Here is a 15,807-nt window from a genome sequence, read left to right as displayed (position 1 = left end):
ACATGACAATGAAAAGCCTCCCGTTAGAACATTTAACAAATACATGTTAGTGTTAAGCACCGCATTTGTAGTAAGTTTTTGTTTAACAACAGCACAACGCGCAGTGATGCTCACACAAGATGTTGACAGAACAAAGTTTACCATGAATACGGGGCTTCAGTATACCTATTTAGACGGCTGATTTTTGACCTTACACAAAAAAATTACAACCCCGCGGAATTCTTTGTGAAATTCCGCGAGCCCCGTTATTAATGTTATTTATAACTATTGCAATAATTTTGTAAAAAAAACTTACTCTTTAACAGTGATGGTGGCGGGCGGGGTGTGCGTGACGCGCAACACGGCGGGTGGCACCTCCACCACGCGGATGGAGTGGGACACGGGACGCGAGGAGTTGCTGTAGCAGTTGCCGCTACAAACACACGTGTTTAGTTTAACTTTATACTCATTACCTCCTGATGCGCATTGGCATACGAGTACCCAATTTCTGGGTCAGAAGGCAAATCAGTTTTTTTATCGTTAAATAAACAGGTAAAACGGGAACGTTACAAAAGTTGCAGGTATTGTAGCCAAAAAGTTTTTGTTCTTTACTTTTATCAACGAAAGGTAGTAATGGGGACTTAAAACCAAAATCCTACCAATAAAAGCTGAAAAATGTTACATACATACATAAGTCTCATACGTAAACGCCAGAAATGCGTAAGCAAAGTCTTATATTCGAAAAATCCACCAATATTTTTTTAATTAGCTACATTGAATTGAAGCAACCTTGTATTATTCACAAGTATAGTTAATACTTACCAGTAAAGGTTGGAGCGGTCCAGCAACGCATACGGCTCCCCGTCCTCGATATGAGCCGCGCAGGCGACGCACGCGAAGCACTCCGGGTGGAACCGGTGCTCGCCCGCCGACATCACCGGGCCCGTTATCACCTGGTTACACCCGGGTTATATGATTAGGGGGAAAAAAGGCCTAGGCCTAAGTTCAACACCAACACTAAGGAAACAACTGTTTACTTTGAAAGTGGCAACAGTTGTTTTAAGGACTCTGACGTTTATGTTGTCGATGAAAATGGGCCTTAGAAACTTGAGGTAAAACTTTCGGTTACGGGTAGAAAATCTTACAAATAGCCTTACCAGAGCGTTGCTTCAATAAGTGGGTTTAGGAGGTCAGCCAGGTAATCACTTATGTGGTATTCAGCTGCTACTGGCCAGACTGGTAGCCGACTCCGTAGTACAAATTACATCATAACAGAAGGTTTACTCAGAAGAATATTATTACCCATGCATACTGCCATGATGTTTACCATGATAGCGTACTCCGTCGACATGGTACAGTTATAAAAAGCTGGCAAATGACTAACGTCCATACCTGTGCACATTGCTGGCAGGTCTCTCCGTAGCGAGCCCAGTAGTCGCTCTGACAGAACAGCAGGCCTGCCTTCTCGAAGTACCACGTCGACAGCTGAGCGTCGCATACTGAACAACTGTGTGGAATAATAATAAAATTGGTCCTGTTAGGTAATCTTTGAAAATAAATAACTGTAGCTTCCAAATAGTGGAAGACTTTTTCAAATGAGTTCAGTAGTTACGGCGCCTTTAGGGTACAAAGTACTGCCTCGTTGATCTAGTGGTCGCAAGCGCGGCTGCTGTGCTCGAGGTCTCGGGTTCGATTCCCGGGTCGGGCCGAAATCGCTTTGTGGGTTTTCTTAAAACTTTCACAAAGCAGCCCGTAGTCTGGAAGTTGGTGATTGATTCACCCGTGCATCGGAGAGCACGTAAATGTCGGTCCTGCGCCCGATCTCTTTCCGGTCGTGTCGGATTGCCGTCCCATCGGGTTATGAGAGTGAAGGAATAGGGAGTGCACCTGTGTCTGCGCAAATGCTCGTGCACTATAATATGTCCTGCGCAGCTGGCTGATCTCCTTAAGTGAGAACAGCCGCCGTGGCCGAAAACGGCCGTGGACGCCATTTTTTTTTTTGGGTACAAAGTAGTAAACAAAACTTTTCCTTTTTATAAAAATGAAGTATGTTTTCTTTGGTTTAAAGTTGGCCCGAAATGACAGTAAATCAAAGTTTGTAAATTAATTTTAATAAAAGGCGTCTGATATTTCCAATAATAACAAATTCTATTATAATAAAACCTTGGCACTCCAACCTTTTCATTCAAGGCTGAAAACTTTATGTGACCTTTACTTACCCGGGATTGGGGGGAAATTGGAAATATGCCAACATCATATAACTTGGAATACAGACAAACAATTTTTCCGCGTCACATTCAAGTTCATGAAGCAAGTAGGCTGCCAAAAACAGTTCGTACCTATTATTTTTTATTTTTGTTGGCGAAATGGAACGTAGGGTGAATGCCCGGTTCAAAGGATCAGGGCATTGATCCTTATCAGGATATATTGGTTCTTGTATGAAATTCTAGATTCTTTGCTATTAAATGAGTAGAATAGGTTGGGCCAGCGTGAAACTGCTGCGTGAAGTACACCGACGAAAAGTAGCCTATATGTATAAGCCTTCCTCGATAAATGGGCTATCTATTTTTTTATACATCAAGAAAAAAATTGAAGTCGGCCCAAGCAACCAAACAAACAAGCAAATTATTTATCATTTATTCATAATATTATAATGGATAACTTGCAAAGTACCTAAAGTAAGTAGATAAGTCGTAATAAAGTACGTAAGTCACTATTATGGAATAGGCAAAAAGTTGTGTCCTACATTGATGAAACATCGTTAATATCATGAACGGTCCTTTGACCCAAATTCATCCAGTAAAAGACAAGCTATTAAGGATTGGGGACATAAAGGGAAGCCATAAATTACACGAACTCTTTCTAGAGCATCACGAGATTATTATGACGAAACTCTGAGCGTTAAGCATAGTTCCACGATCGACAGTAAAGGGCCTAATGGTCCGCCGGACCTTAAGTTGGACCCTTAAAAGATTATGCGTTGACATTCTATTATGTATTGTATAATATTTGTGGGCTTAACTAAAATCATGTGTATATGTTTGTAGGTCTAGTTAGGTTAAACAGTTATGTAGGCAAGCTATGGTTTTACATAAATATTGTTACAATATTTTTAGGTAAAAATTAAAATACGAATAAAAAGGGGATTTTTTTTGTATATTTGTGTTGTTTTAATTGACTGTTACTAGTGGAAGTTTTAGAATGACATACCTAACAAAATGACATAATTCAATTTTAATATACAAGGCGATACCTACAGTACCTCTAGGTTTTAACCGTTGCTTTCAGATAACAAATATAATTTTAGTTTATTCTTTAGAAATTCCAGTTTAGACAGGATAATGCTTTAAATTATCCTGTTATTACAATACTTTAATATATTTGATGGGTAGGCATCTAATTAACAATTAAATAATGAATATTTTACTATATATTTCCTAACGCATTCACACATCATCTAGTTAATATACTTATTTACTTTTTACCCAAACACATAAGCTTGTTCAGCCAGATGAATGTCTGTCACAGTAAAATGGTTATAAGGTAGTATCCTACAGACAATTATAGTCTTTTGAATAGGCATAGGAAAAGTATTTTCTTCATGAGACTGTTAAACCTCCTTAGGACAATTATAATTTTTTTCACATATAAGAAAGATTTTCTTTGTAACATACATAGATCTGCAAATAACATCTATTAATATCAAGAATCTTACCGAAAACAGTCTTTATGCCAGTCCTGGTTGAGTGCAGAGACGTAATCATCATCTCCAATGTCGTTCAAGCACCCTGCGCAGCTGAGGGACTCTGAAAATTGTAAACAAATACTAATATTTTCTATGGTACGAGTACTTTATTCAATGTGAGTACTCAAAGCCCTGATTTACCAACTAGTACACAACAAATAGAAATACAGCAAGATAAGCTGTGTTTTTAATTTATTTAATGACATGTCAAATATTAATGGTAAAAACATTTTCATCTTAATATTTCCTTAATATGTAAATTTGATATCAATTGATATGAATGACTTTTTCTTTGTGAACATGTTCATATTTGATTGTTTGGTTCCTAAATTAGAATAGACTTAATTTTTAACCTTCAATGATTTCCTGCACAATATACCCAGTAATTGCTGTTGGAATCGTATTAAAAATATGCTAAATAATTACTTTAATTATAAAATATTTGCCAAATTCTTGGAGAAAACTACTTCTGTTCTACTTTAATCTGCTGGTGGTTTGTTTGTTCATAAAACCCTTTCTGGATTTTCTATGAGTAATAAAGAAAACATTTCAGTTGTGATAATAAACATAAAAACTATATTATTCACATATAAACGTTTTAAATATTACACTTTGGACTGCCTTATAATGGCTTTGTTTGTTCATTTGGACAGACTCGTCTCTTTCCAATGATCTTATAAATTATAATTTGTAGAATAAGGAATTAATTAAAGTTTTGGCGTATCTCATACATATTTATTGTTTGTTACTTAATTATTTCCTAAATGGTTGCAGTTGAATGTCAAATACCTTTCTAATGAATAAGGTTTAACGAGGCAAAACATAAATTATATTTTTATGAACATTATCCTTCAACTTAGAAGTTGCGTCGCGGAAGTAAACATCGCAAATCAAAGCTATTATACGATGTGTTAGAACTACATTTAGGTCTTATTCTTGAGACTTTTCCCTAAGTCTTTATCTTAAACAGATCTGCAGCAAGTTATTCTCAAGTTGCTAAAGGCGAGGCGTAGGACAAACAAAAGATAATTCATGATAACTTACAAGAATCGCCCACACACTTCTATGACAGGTTCTGCACCCAAAACATGCTTAAATATCAACTTTTTATACTTAAATACGAGTTATTAATACAACCAAAACTTACCTTTAGTATTCGGTCCCTCCATTTCATTTCAAAAAGGAATGTTTATTCATAAATTGTATGATAAATTGCAAAAGTTACATACTTGAGATTCCAATACTTGTGAATGACGTAAAATACATAAGATGACACAACTGATGGAAGTTACCAGCTCTAAAAATATCGTGATTCATTCAAGTAGAAATAAAACAAGAGTTGAATTAAAATGAATTTATTTTGAATTTGTTATCACTAGAACTTGATCGGACAGAGATATTAGATTGTCTTATAAAAATAACTTTTATTGTTTTCTTGGTGAACGCAAGTAGGGAACGCAAAACAACATAGAATGTGGTAACACTAACAATATTTTCGCTTAAAAAATCAGCCAAACAATGGCAAATAAAAATAATAAATAAATAGTGAACTATTTAATGGTTTAATTTAAATAATTACATTTAAATCAATGGCGTTTCTTAATCTCTTTTTCCTTTTCCAGTTCCTTCTTGACCTTGTATTTGTTGAACCTGACCTTGACTTTGACTTTCACTTCAAGGCGTTTCAGTAGTTCTGACATTTCTCCATCTTCGTCAGACTCCGAGCTGTCGGAGCTGTCTTCCTCAGACTCGTCGGGTTTGGGAGTAGATTCATCATCTTCTTCTTCTTCTTCTGAGTCGGCAGGTGGCGCTGGGGTCTCGGGGTCTTCTTCTTCCTCAGATTCTGGCGCTGGTGTGGTCACGTTATTATCATCATCATCATCATCATCGTCTTCTTGCAGATTCTCGAAGTCAATGCCGGTCACCTCTTGGAACCAGGAGTGGTAAGGTCCGGGACGAATGAAACCTAACAGAAAAAAAAAATAGGTAAGTAACACATCGTGCAAATAAATCGATCGCATTTTTTGTGTCAGTAGGTAACTACATGACCTTAGAAGCTGTTAAAAAGATATTAGAACAGTATTTACCAGCAGGAAGGCCAGAGTGGCAGCCAAAGTCACCACCAGCGACGAAGGACGTGACACCGATGAGAGTGGGGACTCCGTCGGAGCCAACGTGGACCAATGGGCCACCGCTGTCACCCTGGGGAAAAAGAAATAGTTCAATTACATAAATAACTCTTAGATATTTCTTAATCTCTATGTCAAAAAAATAATTTCGAACGATTTGCCGTGGTAACCTATGGCAGTAGTTATTTCATGTTTCAATATTTTTAGAACGAAGAATTTTTGAGAACATAGGTCCTTATGTAAGTACATAGTTGAAGTTTTGATATCTCTTACCTGGCAAGTAGACTGTGAGGTAACGTTGAAGAATCGTGCGCAGATGGTGGTGTCGATGATGAGAGCGTTTCCAAAGATGGCGGCACAGGCGGGGTTAGAGACGGCGTTCAGGTACACCCAGTTCAACACCTCGGTTACGGGACCTAGAGACAAAACAATATACATTTCAGAACATCATGGTTACTTTTCTGCGCCGATTTACCTACTTTAGGAATCCCCTAATGTATAAGCCATTTCATATGAATGAGGCTTCTTCTTTATGTCCTACTTAATAATTCTTCTTTATCGTGGGTGTGTTTGTTTGCAACCATAGACTATATTCTCACAAAGCATTAGATGGGGAATAATTTTGAGCTGTCTGATGTCTGAGATGCTTAAAACCACTGTGCCTATCGAAATACAAACGTTACATTTGAAGAGACCCTGATTTCATTATTTCCTCATACAATCTGTCTCATGTAATTACTCGTATCTATTTGTTTATGACATTTTTCTGGGTATTATTATCAGATTGCCTAATTGAAAAGCAATCTTGATAAGCATTTCCTACTGAAATTATGATTAAGAAACACGCGGTGTGTAGATTACAATCTTTGTGTTGATTGTGTACCTTATTCATTTACTTGTTTTCGCGTATTTAAACAGACCCGCGATAGTCTATTTTAAGAGTCAATCTGGTAAAAAAACCTAGAACTCCACAGGATTTCTTCTTCAAATCTTCAGTTCAAGCAATAGGTACCTAATAAAAGGATAAGTAAGTACTGACCTAAAGTCCATGTCCTGCCGTGTCCACTCGCGTAGACCTGTTCTCCGTCATAGTTGCGGTAAGCATCAGCTCTCGACTGCACGCGGATCGGACTCAGCAACCCTGGAAGAACACGTCAAATTATGAAGGGATGTTTGTTTTCAATTAAACTTTAACAAAAAATACGAATTAGAAGCGTTTTCTTAAAGATTCTATGGAGTATGTCGTAGCTTAATTAAAAGTAAAAGTATCCCCTTTGATTTCGAGACAAGATTATTATAACGCATCATTTCAATAATGAGAGCAATTCGACAAGTCATTTTCTGTTGTGGCTTTGGCTGGCTTTCATTCTTAACGGATACAGCTGAGAACCAGTGCTTTACATGGAGCAACTGCTAATCTGATCTTCACATCCGAGGAACCTGGTAATCCCTTGGTAAGAACATCTCCTGAGCCCTTTCCCAACAATGTTGGGATCCATCCTCCAGTCCTTCAACTGGATGCGGCTGAGTTCCAGTGTTTTACAAGAAGCAACTGAGGGAGGGGTAATTTGATGATTTCACAAAGTCCTGTTAATAATAAGGTACTCACTGCTGTAAACGAAAGGCCTCTGCACTTTGACCAGGGAGATGTCATGTGGCTGCACAACCAGCGGCAGCAGGTCATTGTACTGGGGATGGTTGTAGAACTCCGTGGTCTCGAAGATGTACTCCGGGTCGGTGAGGGACACCACGCCTCCGCGGACGACAACGGTTATACGGCTGTGGATAGACATGAATGCAGATTGACGTACCTTCTTCAATTAGGTAGGTAATGAAAACCTAAGTTAGGTAACTTGCCAGTCATGCACTGGAATTTGTCTGGCAGTTATGCTGAGCTAATGCTCTCTACCGTAGATGCAGTGTGTTCTTCTTGCGAACTTCGACTTTCATTTTTTAATCTTATTTTTATGCCGTTCAAAATGTCTTTTGAAAACTAAACGTTTTTAGACCAAACCATAAGTAATCGTATGAGCCAATTTTCTACAATAACTGAAGCTAACATTATTTGTGGCGATTGAAACAAAATAGCTGGTTAGGTATTTGTAACTTACCCAGCGGTACAATGAGCAGCAGTGATAACCCATTCCTTGGAAACAATGGAACCTCCGCAGCCGCTCACTCCTCCGACCTCGCTGACCAGCCGCAGAGCCGCATGGTGAGGATGCTGACCAGGCCTGGCCTCCCAACCAGACACGATGCGCGAAGATGATGGTGCTGCATCGTATTCTGAGGAATTAGGGAGTAGAGAAGATGTGTCACGCGAGTTTTAGGATACAGTGATAAATAACAAACATGAAAAAGATTTTTTCAAATCTGTATAGAGAAGTTACAGGAATTTTGTATGTGTAAAGAAAATAGAACGTTACAGTGTCCCCTACTCGGAACAGAGAAAACGGTTCAAAAGAGATTTATTTATGTTTATTAAATTATGAAGATGAAGATAATAAAGCTTTGACTCACCTTCCCTGATCACATTGTCAATTAAGACTGGTTCTATATTTTTGGAACGAGCTGATACCTGAAATTGTGAAAGCTCTATTTCAATAACCGCTATTTAAAAGATGATATCAACCCTTAGAGGGACTTGTAGTTCTGATGGGGCAGGTGAACTACCAAAAATTATTGAAGGACTTAATTAACATTATTACGTAACACTTGCAACATAATAACGTATAAAATTAAAACAATAGTCTCGAAAGTCACTTTAAAAGCTTGCATTAGCTTTTTATTAAGCCTTAAAATACACCGTAATTCGCAATTTACCTGTAAAACAGCTACCAGTAGAACGAACAAGCCCGATTGCAATAACATCTTAGATACCACTGATGATTGCCGAAAATTCGGCTACCATATTAACTTCCGAACAATCCAAGCTCAAATCACGCCAATTACTAGATCAATATCAATAAAATCGATAAGATAATACGGATTAATTAATTAGGGTTTATTAAAGTCAATATCTACCGACAAGTTCAATCATTGATAGTCATCGTTATCTGATGATTTTAGTTTTGTTATGAAGTCACCAGAAATTCCGTGAAAAAATGGGAATTTATTAACTGTTTGGTTTCATTCATTGATTTAGTGATTTTTATTCCCGGGTCGGGATAGTGTCAATTGAGGAGTCGACGTAAGCATTGATTTGGGATCCCATTCCTTCTGACTCACTGAGACCGTAAAATTGTCATGCCAACCAAATATGTAAAAATACTTGAACACTGCTGGCTTCAACTCAGGAGTTCCTCAAGGAGCTAACTTAGGGCCTCCTTATCTATATTTACAATACAACAATACAACTTATTTAGTCTTGCGACTAGCGTAGTGTATGTATTTATAGGCGTCCCGTTATTAATAGATATCAGTTGTACAAGTGAAGAAGAAATGAGGGAAAAAAAATCCTGCTGCCTTAGGAATATTCCCAAAAAATTTTCGTCACCACAACGATATCAAACGCTACCAATAATCGCATATTGATCTCCAATATTTCCGTGCTTCTCACACTTTAGATATCCTGTTTGTTATTGTATCGAAGCATTTAATTTTCATTATTTTACTTTATCACACTTAGAAGAGATAAGTTCAGCATAGCCGCTGAAGTTGTAAGCGGGGAAAAACTAACGCTTGATGCGTCATTTAATAAGAAAGATATAATCTGTGCAATGTAAGTGATTCAATAGTTTTATAGCGCCAGATTAGAATCTCAAATCTGATTTGATTTGTGCCTTAATTGACTAATGCTCACGTGTTTGTAAACTATGTGTTAGAAACCGGAGCTGATTTGCTTGACAAAAGAGAAAACCGGCCAAGTGCGAGTCGGACTCGCGCACGAAGGGTTCCGTACCATCCAAAGTAATATTCTATAGATATTTATGGATATCGAGCAAAAATGAGCAAAAAATCACGTTTGTTGTATGGGAGCCCCCAACTATTTATTTTTTTCTAGTTTTCAGTATTTGTTGTTATAGCGGCAACAGAAATACATCATCTGTGAAAATTTCAACTCTCTAGCTATCACGATTCATGAGATACAGCCTGGTGACAGACGGACGGACAGACGGACAGAGGAGCGAAAACAATAGGGTCCCGTTTTACCCTTTGGGTACGGAACCCTAAAATGGTGAGTGTGTTTGTGATAATACCTTGAGGTTAAGTAGGTTCAATTTATAAATAAAAAAAAATATGATAGGTATGTACCTATATTAGTCAAGGGTCTTTTCTACAGTATCCGGACCTAAAAATGGGACAAAGGATTATCAGATTAGGTAAATATTCACATATTTCCTCGACTACAACTACATCGATCAAGGAAAATGGAATCAACAACATTCATTAAAATTCGACGTACCTACCGTCCTCGTACTTATAGGTACGTGTCCTGTATCTACTTATTATTAGGTAGGTACAGTAGCAAATTTTTGAGTTGGTTCTTTAAAACTCTGCTCATATTTGTTAAGAGTCTGGGCCTTAAACGCGACCAGAACCCAAAACAAAAACAGTTCGTTCCACAAATTAAAATTAGTATCGATAAGATCAATATCGATCGGATAGTCGGAGCATTGATTCTAATGGGTATTCCCTATGTAGCTACGTAGGTTGTGACGTAGCTAACTACCAGAAAAAACTATCTAGGAAAGAACATCGTGCAGTCAAAATGATTAATTTGTGCAGTGAACATTTCCCCTCATACAAGCAAGAGTGACGAAGTAGCCACTGCATCACAGTCGCACCTTCGAACGTCACCATGTTTACATAATACCACGGAGGAGAAAAGACTAGCGGAGATGCCCTAACGAAAAATCTCCTAACAAAGCAGCGCGCCAAAATTCGGGTGAGCGGGGGACGAGGAACGTTACTGGCTCCACCCGTGCTCCACCCTTATACGCCTTTTATGGGAAGCCACCCATTTTTTGTAAATCCATCTAGCGTGGAATAGGATGATTAAAATCTAACCCTAAACTAACATCGACCACTAGTGACATACTCAAAAGTAAAGTAAATACTCAAAATTAATAATTCTTTTAAAATAGTAATTCAATTAGAAAGTTTAAAGAAGCATTCATTTAAAATGAACGAAGAAAAAGAGAGAGATAAAAAAGTTAGAAAATTAATTGTTATATAAGTATTATTTTGTGCAGAGAACTTGCCCCATAACAATTTATTTACTCCTCCAGAAATGAAATAGGTATCTAGGAACCATTAAATGGCGACTCGATGAAAAATCATTTTTATTCACCACGGGTCTAAAATACCCCCATGGTGTAATTTAAGTATCAACTTATGGCATTGTGTTAGTTCGTCTACTAGCCACTATGGCATCACAAGCACGAAAATTCGTTCTATTTGTTCTAGAACCGTGCTGCGATGACTGTAATTATTTTCGATGTTGCCACATTACGAAATTCACCAAGAAAAATGGGAATTAAAATTATAGGGACAGTGTTTATCAAATTAGAGTTTTCACAACTGTATCATAACGGCGCATCCACTAAATAAGTAGCAGACTTTATGTGAGTCGGATGTTGCTCTGAGTAAAGGTACATTCAAAAAGTATGTACGGCAAGAGAGATATACCTATGTAAAACATTGCTGATCTATTCTAATATTATAAAGAGGAAAACTTTGTTTGTTTGTTTGGTTGTAATGGATAAACTCAAAAACTACTGGACCAATTTTAAATATTCTTTCACCATTAGAAAGCTATATTATATGCAAGTAACATAGGCTATATTTTATCCCGGTGCGGGCAGTAGCTCCCACGGTACGCGGGTGAAACCGCGGGAAAACGGCTAGTGATGAATATAAATAAATCTACATAGTTAGAGTTATGATTAATTTTAAGATAATTGCAGCTTTTTTAAATAAGATCTTTTTTAAGAATGGGTGATTGCATTTTCGATGTCTGGTAGCACTTAATTTTGTAACGGGTCTCTCTGTCTTGATGAACACAATTTTACTTCAAATATACGTAAGTCGACTACTTACCGAAAGATGGTGTTTTTATAATATTAAATTTTCATGATAATATATCATATGTTTTGGTTTGTAAATAATCTATAAAAGAACTTGTAGGATGCAAGGAAAAATGAAGCTGCTTTTTAAGGCAAAATTTGGTACCAATAATATACATTGATACAAGATTGATACGAAAATAATACAAATTCACTTAGAGGTTCTAGAAATGCAGCTATTCGACGACAGATGTCTCTAGCAAAAAATATGTTTTAAAGCTAAAATATTACTTACACGTGAAATGTTATCCTATGGTATGTTTGAGTTTGGATCCTGAGCAATTTCTACAATTAATGATAGCGCATTTCATCGTTTTAATCGAGTAACAAATAAAATCTGTTGAAATTGTGGTAAAAATACAACCATGACAAGATGTCAGTTTGATGTAAAGGACGGTATATGGGCGGTGTCCAGCCACGCCTGCCGTGACGTAGTCGTGACGTATTTGACCTACCTGAAGGCGCGTGACCTACCTGCGTTAGGGCATCTCCGCTAGTCTTTTCTCCTTCGTGCATAATACAAACGATGACAAAACAAATGACGAGCTTCCCAGTTACCTATAGTAATGATTCATTAGTATACGACATAGTATAACTATTAACTGTGGAAGGTCTACGTGACTTATAGCACGTTGAGGGTGTTTCAAATAGGATGGTTCGATGTGGTTGCGGTTGCTTTTGTCGTCCGACGCTGATGTTCGCTTGTTGTTATACTAAGCTTTCCTTGATAAATGGGCAATTTTTTTATTAAATCGGACCAATAATTCCTGAGATTAGCGTGTTCTAGCAAACAACGACGTCAGCATTAAATTATTATTTGTATAGAAGTGTGTCTGCGCAAATGCTTGTGCACTATAATACGTCCTGCGCAGCTGACTGATCTCCTTATATGAGAACAGCCATCATTGCCGACAATCGCTGGACGCCATTATTATTAGATTAGTGTGAGTAAAGCTACAATTCAACACCACTTCGTATAGGTTTTGAACTAACACAGGATGAGGAATATAAATAAAACAAAACATTCAATATCGGATACATTTAATATAAAACAGTCATTGCAACAAGTTATCACATATACCGTCACACTGACTAGCTGGAAACTGGGCGCCGGTACAAATTGTAAGTAGGTAATTATATTAATTAACAGTTCCAGCAAAAATATCTTATAAATAAGATCCAAGTATGTAAGAATCGTGTCATATTAGTACATATAAACTACAAGACCAAACTTTTAAATAACGTAACGCGTAACATTTTTTTTTATGACCACTTTCTTGGACATGACAAAATGTAGGCCTCAAATACTAAGATCGATCTTGTACCCCAAAAAGACAAGTAAAAAAATGTTACAATAGTCAAAATGAGAAAAGAGACCGTTTTAAATAACAACTGTTTTAACATTACTATAACACAGAGACACTACAATATTAATAATGACTAATTGTTTACAGTTAGTATTTTGTTATTTATAACTTACACAGATACCGTATCTCACCCAGCTTGCCAGCCTAAACAATAAACTACATAATTAGATTTTTTAACACTGGTAACACTAGTTCCGTACACATTGTACATACATCACCTCACTCGTTTCTAGAAAATAAAAAACTAATTTGAATAATTTCAAGTCACCATTTATAAGTTTAATTTCAGCTGTTAAATATTCGTAAATATAAAAAAGCCGTGGTTAGTATTTACTGTTTACGACCTTTTGCATCTCGAAGTTACATATTCAAAACAAAATGGTCACCCATCTTTGAACTGACAGGGGAAAGTTCAGTTTAATGTAGTGTTAATTTTTGGTACAGACACAGATCTTTTTCCAGTTTTGCTATTTCGATGCAGTAGGCCGTGTAAAAACCCTCAACTACCCCCCAAATAACCCTAAAACAATAATTTACATTTTATTTAAAATTAGGCCTCAGAACCTATCTCATAGGCCTCTATAGGAACATAACATTCAGACTTAATGCATCACACAAACATTTAAATATTTCACTATGTGCATCAAACCCTATTAAATTTAAGCTCATTTATTTTAATATAAAATCCGTAATCTAGCATTTACGACAATAAACTCTTGGCAGCTCTGAAAAAATATACTTAAATGGCCATTTAGTATTGTTTGCGCAAGTTGCGCAATTACTGACCCGTTGCGCAATTTTTGCGCAAAGTTCAGAGCGACCAAGAAGTTTGGCGCCGCTACCATATACAATTAAAATGTTCTAAGATCCGTTTATGGCAGACATTGTCAAATGTCCAGGTCTACAAATCTGCAATTTACAATTATTTATTTATTAGTAAAGATACAAGTAATAAATGCTGGTTAAATTAGATTATCAAAATAAATGAATTCAATACAATAATGTTGTAAAAAATAAATCCTTCTATGATATTGTTAAGTATACAGAAATTAACTGGAAGTTTAAGTTCTAATTTCGTTTTTAGCAATTTACTACACAAATAGTCTTAAGTCTATTACAAAATGCGATTAGTAAATAACTATTGTAATCTGAATATTGGAATGAATTTTATTTGGCAATACGGAAGTAGGGTAGTATTGGAAGAATTCGGTTCGCATTCACACACGTACGTAACAAATAAATTAATAAGCTAAAGCTAGAAAACAATGGATCTAGAGCCAATCCGCGCCATTTACCGAAAGTTCAAAAAAATAGAAAACCAAATTACCGAGCCAAAATAAAATAACAAGCAAAATCCTATCTAGACATTAACAAATCTCCAGTGTATTAGTTTATTACCATCTAATAACACAACATCAAAATTTTGTAACACAGAAACCAGAAAACACTGGATAAAAATAAACGATGAATTTTGATTAAAAATAAAACTTAGCCTCCACGCAATAATTTCTAGAACGAAGCAACATTATTTTCAAGGACATTCATATTCACAGAGATTCATATTTTTTTTTTTCATTTTTGACAGTTTTTTGGCGCAAAATATTTGCACAATTATACGTCTCATTACACAACAATTAATATACCTCAGGGTCTAAACTGATAAATAAATTATAGAACTACCCTTGAATTTCAAAATGTCTATACAACTCTTTTTGTTTCTTGTGTTTTGTTTTTGTTCAATAAAAGGTTTAGCCCTACTAATATTGAATAACAGTGCAATTGAAGGGGCAAGTTTCTCAAAATTAAATATGAAAAAGAATCAAGCGAAATAGGTTGTTAGAAGATTTAGTAAGTTTAGAAGATCTACTGAGAATTTTTAGATAAATATTGAAGTGATTAGTTTAAAAAGATATAGTTTTGAATTATTTATAACCTTCTTGCATGGAGTTCGTAGTTATGCTATAAATGTGATATGCTAGCAGATAATGAACTAAAATCTCTTTTGATGGATAACCTAAGTGACATTAAATACTTCTGCAGTTACATAGACAACAAATATACAGTTTTGTGCATGCATTTCTTAAGTGTTATTAGTTTATTCAGCTATACTTTTGATAGTAAGATATATAAAGATATTAGGCCTTTGATATCGATAAACAAATGTGATTGGAAAAAAAAGATGGGTTGTACGCAACAGTTCATTCCATAAACTACTATAGGACAGTAATTTTGGTATCGATAATTGTGATCGACATCTACTTTGGAGTCTCAGATATATTGAAGTTAAATTCTATATCTTACTATCAAAAACCTATAAAACATATTGAAGTGCAAACAACCACAAACTAGCGACAAGCGACACCTAACACATATTGTGCTACCAAACTTATAGATATACACACATATTTTGTATTTATATATAAGCCACATTATTTATTATATAAATTACACCATATTATACAAAATCTTTGTGTCAAATGCCCATGTTATAAATACGAAATTTTATTTACTATCACGAT

General features: G+C 36.0%; 2 protein-coding genes across 3 annotated transcripts in view; both read right to left on the bottom strand.

Annotated features, from left to right (window-relative positions):
• LOC124639687 (LIM domain kinase 1) overlaps nt 1-5,030 on the bottom strand; it is a 30,296-nt gene extending 25,266 nt beyond the window's left edge. For both annotated transcript variants that reach the window (XM_047177133.1, XM_047177134.1), the window contains exons 1-5: nt 4,872-5,030; nt 3,695-3,785; nt 1,372-1,486; nt 802-932; nt 296-412 (exon numbers count right to left, since the gene is read on the bottom strand). In XM_047177133.1, the coding sequence (XP_047033089.1) occupies nt 296-412; nt 802-932; nt 1,372-1,486; nt 3,695-3,785; nt 4,872-4,893 (476 nt within the window). In that variant the 5' untranslated portion in view covers nt 4,894-5,030. The remainder of the gene's footprint in view (nt 1-295; nt 413-801; nt 933-1,371; nt 1,487-3,694; nt 3,786-4,871) is intronic.
• Nucleotides 5,031-5,263: 233 nt separating this feature from the next.
• LOC124639688 (serine protease 3-like) lies at nt 5,264-8,777 on the bottom strand. The gene is made up of 8 exons (XM_047177135.1): nt 8,677-8,777; nt 8,374-8,431; nt 7,965-8,139; nt 7,463-7,632; nt 6,893-6,994; nt 6,127-6,269; nt 5,812-5,926; nt 5,264-5,690 (listed from the first exon to the last, which is right to left on the bottom strand). The coding sequence occupies exons 1-8, from the start codon at nt 8,722-8,724 to the stop codon at nt 5,311-5,313; spliced, it is 1,191 nt and encodes a 396-aa protein (XP_047033091.1). The 5' UTR covers nt 8,725-8,777; the 3' UTR covers nt 5,264-5,310.
• Between the last annotated feature and the right edge of the window lie 7,030 nt (nt 8,778-15,807).

The sequence above is a fragment of the Helicoverpa zea genome, chromosome 19 (genome assembly GCF_022581195.2).
Source record: "Helicoverpa zea isolate HzStark_Cry1AcR chromosome 19, ilHelZeax1.1, whole genome shotgun sequence".
Lineage (NCBI taxonomy): Eukaryota > Metazoa > Arthropoda > Insecta > Lepidoptera > Noctuidae > Helicoverpa > Helicoverpa zea.
This window is presented reverse-complemented; position numbering and strand designations above follow the sequence as displayed.

What these genes read in the sequence shown, in the direction of transcription:
- LOC124639688 (XM_047177135.1), bottom strand. Translation starts at nt 8,724, where the DNA reads ATGTTATTGCAATCGGGCTTGTTCGTTCTACTGGTAGCTGTTTTACAG. An exon ending in TGACAATGTGATCAGGGAAG is followed by an intron (nt 8,140 to 8,373) that starts GTGAGTCAAAGC and finishes CTAATTCCTCAG; the next exon opens with AATACGATGCAGCACCATCA. An exon ending in CGGCAGGACATGGACTTTAG is followed by an intron (nt 6,270 to 6,892) that starts GTCAGTACTTAC and finishes TTTTGTCTCTAG; the next exon opens with GTCCCGTAACCGAGGTGTTG.